This window comes from Triticum aestivum, chromosome 4B, assembly GCF_018294505.1.
Source record: "Triticum aestivum cultivar Chinese Spring chromosome 4B, IWGSC CS RefSeq v2.1, whole genome shotgun sequence".
Classification (NCBI taxonomy): domain Eukaryota; kingdom Viridiplantae; phylum Streptophyta; class Magnoliopsida; order Poales; family Poaceae; genus Triticum; species Triticum aestivum.
The window spans coordinates 603,441,042-603,448,001 of record NC_057804.1 but is presented as its reverse complement, the minus strand read 5'-3'; the positions used below and the strand labels follow the sequence as shown (position 1 = coordinate 603,448,001).

At 53.2% G+C, this 6,960-nt stretch overlaps 1 protein-coding gene across 1 annotated transcript; it reads left to right on the top strand.

The window, feature by feature from the left end:
- On the top strand, positions 1–1,467 carry LOC123089360 (protein STAR1). Its single transcript, XM_044511061.1, has 3 exons — positions 1–235; positions 368–697; positions 851–1,467. The coding sequence occupies exons 1-3, from the start codon at positions 214–216 to the stop codon at positions 1,288–1,290; spliced, it is 792 nt and encodes a 263-aa protein (XP_044366996.1). The 5' UTR covers positions 1–213; the 3' UTR covers positions 1,291–1,467.
- The last annotated feature ends 5,493 nt before the right edge of the window (positions 1,468–6,960 follow it).

Genomic DNA, 6,960 nt, shown 5'->3' with positions numbered 1-6,960 from the left:
TGCCGCGCCGGAGCGGAGTCGCGCACGCAAGAAAAGCCACCGTACCCACCTCAGTTGGAGCCACGAATTCTTTGGAAGAAGATAATAAAAGGAAGGCGATTCCCACCGAGCGCGCACTGTCCCTCTCTGCTCCTTGCGCTGTGACCTGTGAGCTCCTCTCTCGCCATCGGCCTTTCTGCGAGCACTCCACGCACGATCCAGTTCCAATTTCCAATGGGCTCGTCTCCAGCTCCAGGTAATTCCATTCACCAAAGCAAACTCGAGATGCATTGCATGATTGGTTGAGGTTCCTATATCGATCCAACCGTGAAACGTTTTTGCTCTGTACCGTATGTTTGATCGATCTTGCCAAATGGAAAACGTACAGATGATGCCATCAGGCAGCACCTGCTGGACGTGGACGGCCTCGCCGCCGACGGACCCAAGATACGGGTGCGCGGGCTGACGCTGCGGCCGCCAGGGCCCAACGGCGAGCAGACCGTGCCCGGGTCGGACCTGGACGTGCCGCGCGGGGTGGTGATGGGCGTCATCGGCCCCAGCGGTAGCGGCAAGTCCACGCTGCTCCGCGCGCTCAACCGGCTCTGGGAGCCCGCCCCCGGCGCCGTCACCCTCGACGGCGCCGACATCTGCGGCCTCGACGTCCTCGCGCTCCGCCGCAGGGTCGGCATGCTCTTCCAGCTCCCCGCCATGTTCCACGGTACGTACGTACGTACGCATCTGCCATTGAAATTAGTGGAGGTCACGATAAAGTGGGGATCAAGAGATCGTTGACTTCACGCGCTCTGTCTGTGGCTCTCTCTGATTGCTCCAAGAAAGAGACCTCTGATCTGAACGATCTGCGCTGCTGCAGGAACCGTGGCGGACAACGTGCGGTACGGGCCGCGGCTGCGCGGCGAGACGCTCACCGACGCGCAGGTGAAGGAGCTGCTGGGCCTGTCGGACCTGGACCCGGCCCTGGCCTCCAGGCCGGCGTCGGAGCTGTCGGTCGGGCAGGCGCAGCGCGTCGCCCTGGCCCGCACCCTCGCCAACGAGCCCGAGGTGCTGCTGCTGGACGAGCCGACGAGCGCGCTGGACCCGATCTCCACGCAGAACATCGAGGAGGCGATCGTTCGCCTGAAGAAGACGAGGGGGATGACGGCGGTGATCGTCTCGCACAGCGTGAGGCAGATCCAGCGGATCGCCGACCTGGTGTGCCTCGTCGTCGACGGCGTGGTCGTGGAGGTGCTCCCGCCGTCCGACCTGTCCCAGGCCAAGCACCCCATGGCCCGCCGCTTCCTGGAGCTCAGCTAGCTGAATGTTTGTTCGTTTGTTTGTTTGACATTGGTCGCCCACTAATTGTTCAGTGCCTCGACCTTTGATTAATTCGGACATGTCGCTTCAATCTTGCTACCACGATGAACGCTATGTGCGATTTGCATAAATGTACTTCTCGTTTAAAAAAAAATAGACGCAGGAGAGCTGCGTATTTCGATTGATTAGAAGAAGCGGTAAAGAAACCGATGCTTGGTTAATTAAGGGAAACCGAGCTAAAACCTCTACAAAGAGCACATCACACCTAGGCTCGAGCACAACAGGACATACAGAAAATGCCTAAAGGCCAAAAAGACCGCCACGAGCGTGTAAGGCGATAGCACCGCCGCCGGAGAGAAACGACATGTCCGGCGAAAGAGGAGCGAACATGTACCTCTCCAATCTCGAGAGGGCGCCCAACCTGACTCGCATGGCGCTGCAAGCATGTCGTGTGCGCTCCAAGTGCCCACCACCATCGCCTCCGATGGACATGCCACCGAGGGGAGCTCCTGTCGCACTCCTGCCGAGCAACGATCGACCCCAGACAGATGCACCACCAACGGCTCCAAGCATACCAATACGCTGCCCGCTTCAGATCCACCGCACCACCACTACTAAGTGCTCATGTCATCCGACTTGACTCCAAGAAAATGCTTCCAACAAAGTAATGACGCCAACGACCCCACCATTACACACGGTTTTCACCGGCAAGAACTCGAAGCAGGGAGAGGTGTCGGATCCCCTCGACGGCGCCTCCAACAAGGCAAAATCACACCAGAAGGCATCATTTGCCACCAGCCCAGACCGAAGTCGAGCATGACTTTCGTCAGGGAGCCGAGCACCTATGTCGGAGGCGGCGTCTCCAACACCCCACCACAAAACCGGAGCAGTAGACGCCACCTGCTACACCGCCCAAGAACCAGCCGAAATGCCGCCAACACGCAAGGCAGAGCAACCCGAAGACCGTGCCTCGACCATGCCACCACGGACCACCATCCCGACAAAGATCCACCATGCAACCTGACTGTAGACAATCGCCAACTTCCAGATCCGGCCGCTCCAGGCCAGAGGCCGCCCCCCGCCCGCGCCCCCAGCAACACCGCCAACCATCGATCTAGACCACCTCCAGATCCACCACGCCCGCAGCACCGACGACGTCCCAACATCACGCCAGACGAGCAGGGCCGCCAGCGAGGGCCCATGCCACCACCACCCTTGACGGACCAGATCTAAGCAGGGGACGCCCTGATCCGCCGCGAGCAGGCACCACGGGTGGCCACAACGCTGCCCCCGCAGCCATAGCGGCGGCGCCACCGTCGAGAGCCCCTCGGGCCGCTGCCCCAGCTTCCTAGCGCGGAGCCCTTGCCGCAGCACCGCCGCCCGCAGCTCCATGCCTCCGCCGCGTCGCCCCGTAGATCTGAAGGACACCTCGCTGTAGCCCCGCGCCTCGCGACCGCGCCCCGTGCCCAAAGCTGCCCAGCCGCCACCTTCCTTGGGCCAGCCCGAGCTTCGCTGGGATGAGCCCTCCGCCGGTGTGACGCCCGGATACTTAAGCTACAGTGAACCTCTGTTAATGATGCAAAGTCACCTCACTTACTGTTGTTAACCTCACGTTAGTTCAAAACCGGTTCGGAATTAAACTTCAAAATAAAGTCGATCGGTGAAAGTGTTGAAACATTAAAACTAAAATGTTCGGTTTGTGTCAATTAATCTGTACTAAATGTTGGTGAAGAAACCACACTTTTATAAAATTTTGAAATACTCTAAAATGATTAAAACAGTAGCAACAACAATTATTTAAACACCTTTTATAATTAATAAAATGTCAAACTAAGTTATTTGGGGACTAGACATTTTGTGACTGTGGACTAGGCTGAAATACTAATTTAGATGCTAAGTTTATATTTTACTAGAACTAAAATAAATGGCAACTAAAAAGAAAAAAAAACAATAAGAACAAAACTAGAAACAGAAAAACAAAAGGACCTTCTCCTCCCCTGGGCCTTGGCCCACTAGGCCACCAGGCCAGCCCACCTCGCCCCTGCTTCCCCGCTCCCCTGTTCACGGGAGGGCGTGGCCGCGCCGATGCCTGCCACGACACCGGCCATCGCCGTGGAGGCCCTCCCCGGCGACCACCTGGCCTATAAGACCGGTACCCTCTTCCCACGGCGCCTGGAACACTAATCCCCATTCGCCCCTCTCCCTCTTGCACGAGCCGCCGCCCGTGCGTTGCCGTCGTCGCGTCTTCGTCGTCACAGCGCACCAGGGCCTCCTTGAGCTTCACGATGGTGTCCAAGAGCACCGCCTCCCTCCTCTACTTCGACTACATCTAAGGGCTCGAGCTGGGCGCCTCTTCCTCTTCGGCCACCGACGCCTCTCCCTCAAATACACTACGGCTGCTGCTCCTAAACTCCCAACGGCCCCTCGTGCGCCTACTAGGTGAGCCCCGCCGTGGTTTCTCCTTTGTCTGATGCTCAATCCGTTGCTATTGCTGGCTGTTGCCGGTGGTGTTACTCCGGCCGCCGCGTTTACCTCTTCTCATCGCGCCCCGCCTTGTTCCTGGCCGGAACCGCCGTAGCGCGCCTGCTCACCCGTGTCCCTACTGGCCGCTGCACCCGCGAGCCCCCTGCTCGCGCCCACGCGCCCCATGCCGCGCCCGGCGCCCCCATGTCTAGAGCCTCTTACACCCGCGTCCGCATGAGGCCTTACTGCCGCCTACACCCACTTCCTTACCCCACCATCCCGCCACGGCTGGCTACTCCAGCCGCCACCCCCGCCATAGCCGCGCGCGCGTGCTGTGGTTGCGCCCGGCTACGCCCGCCGTTGCACTTCCGCCGCTCACCGACGCTGACCGCGTCCCGCCTCTGCCCAGTGCTGCTGCCGCTCTGCTTCTGCTGCTACTTGCCGCTTGCTGCTACTACATGCTGCTGCTCCTTACTGCTGCCGCTGTTGGCCATGGCAAAGGCCATGGCCGTGGTGTTGTTTAATGTGTGTGTGTGTGTAGTGTGTGCGTGCAGTGCGTGTGCGCGTTGAGTGTGGCCGCGCCACCTTCGGCCTCGCCTACACTCGCCGTCATCCGCGCCCGCCTGCTGCTCTGCTACAGTAACTGTATGTTACTGTAGCAGTTGCTAGCTTTACTGTTTCTACATTGAGTAGCCCTCTAAACAGCCCCTAAACATAGACTAAAGAGTTGTTAACAGGACTAAACAAAATATGGGAAGCTAGTATACTTGACAAACTCCATTTAACCCCACTGGACCAAATCCTTTCGATGCATGGATTAAATCCTACGAAAATCGAAAAATGCTATATTCTGTTAACCGAAAAACCGGAAAACAACTTTATTTTCATAGCTACTTTAGAGCTGTTGTTGATCAAACAAATGAACTCTAATATGGATGAAAGTGTTACTAACATGTAGATCGCAGAAAAATTCTCACAATTGATTTAAGGCACAAAATCATAGGATGTGCAGAACAATAGCTATAGCCTCCGGAAAACAGCTAAGTGATGTTTTAAAAAAACTGACGAATTCTCAGACTTAGTGAAATTTCAGGGATTTTCCGGGTATTGTTAAATCTTTGAAAAATCTTAGAAAATAAACCGTATCTCGGATGAAAATGTTTTCTACATGAAAGTTGCTCAGAACAACGAGGACAAATCCGAATACGCGGTCCGTTCGTCCACCACACCTCCCTAGCATAGCGAACATGCAACAATCACCCTCCGTTTCTTTTGTCCGAAAATGTCAAACACCGGGAATACTTTCCCGGATGTTTTCCCCACTTCACCGGTATCACCTACTACTGCATTAGGGCACACCTAGCACCGCTGGTAGTCATGTCATGCATCATCATGCTTATGTTTGCATTATATTTATTGTTTCTTCCCCCTCTTCTCTCTGGTAGACTACGAGACCGACTGATACGTCTCCAACGTATCTATAATTTATGAAGCATTCATGCTATATTACTATGTGTTTTGAATGATTATGGGCTTTATTAAGCACTTTTATATTACTTTTGGGACTAACCTATTAAACGGAGGCCCAACCCATATTGCTGTTTTATTGCCTGTTTTAGTATTTCGAACAAAAGGAATATCAAACGGAGTCCAAACGGAATGAAACCTTCGGCAGCGTGATTTTTTTGGGAAGAATATGATCCTGGAGACTTGGAGTCCACGTCAGAAGATCCTCGAGGAGGCCACGAGATAGGAGGTCGCGCCCCCCTTACAGGGTGGTCGCCCCCTGTCTCGTGGACCCCTCGAGCACCCCCCGGCTGACTTCTTTCGCCTATATATGCCTACGTACCCTAAAACCATCGAATATCAAGATAGATCGGGAGTTCCGCCACCGCAAGCCTCTGTAGCCACCAAAAACCTCTCGGGAGCCCTTCCCGGCACCCTGCCGGAGGGGGGATCCATCACCGGTGGCCATCTTCATCGTCCCGGCGCTCTCCATGACGAGGAGGGAGTAGTTCACCCTCGAGGCTGAGGGTATGTACCAGTAGCTATGTGTTTGATCTCTCTCTCTCGTGTGCCCTCTATGGCACGATCTTGATGTATCCCAAGCTTTGCTATTGTAGTTGGATCTTATGATGTTTCTCCCCCCTCTACTCTCTTGTGATGAATTGAGTTTTTCCCCTTTGAAGTTATCTTATCGGATTGAGTCTTTTATGAGAACACTTGATGTATGTCTTGTCGTGCTTATCTGTGGTGACAATGGGATATCATGTGCCTCTTGATGTATGTTTTGGTGACCAACTTGCGGGTTCCACTCATGAACCTATGCATAGGGGTTGGCACACGTTCTTGACTCTCCGGTAGAAACTTTGGGGCACGCTTTGAAGTACTTTGTGTGGCTTGAATAGATGAATCTGAGATTGTGTGATGCATATCGTATAATCATGCCCACGGATACTTGAGGTGACAATGGAGTATCTAGGCGACATTAGGGTTTTGGTTGATTTATGTCTTAAGGTGTTATTCTAGTACGAACTCTTGAATAGATTGATCCGAAAGAATAACTTTGAGGTGGTTTCGTATCCTACCATAATCTCTTCATTCGTTCTCCGCTATTAGTGACTTTGGAGTGACTCCTTGTTGCATGTTGAGGGATTGTTATATGATCTATCTATGTTATTATTGTTGAGAGAACTTGCTATAGTGAAAGTATGAACCCTAGACCTTGTTTCCTATCATTGCAATACCGTTTACGCTCACTTTTACCATTAGTTACCTTGCTGTTTTTATTATTTCAGATTACAAATACCTTTATCTACCTTCCATATTGCACTTGTATCACCATCTCTTCGCCGAACTAGTGCACCTATACAATTTACCATTGTATTGGGTGTGTTGGGGACACAAGAGACTCTTTGTTATTTGGTTGCAGGGTTGTTTGAGAGAGACCATCTTCATCCTACGCCTCCTACGGATTGATAAACCTTAGGTCATCCACTTGAGGGAAATTTGCTACTGTCCTACAAACATGTGCACTTGCAGGCCCAACAACGTCTACAAGAAGAAGGTTGTGTAGTATATATCAAGCTCTTTTCTAGCGCCGTTGCCGGGGAGGTGAGTGCTTGAAGGTATATCTTTAGATCTTGCAATCGAATATTTTTGTTTCTTGTTTTATCACTAGTTTAGTTTATAAAAGAAAATTACAAA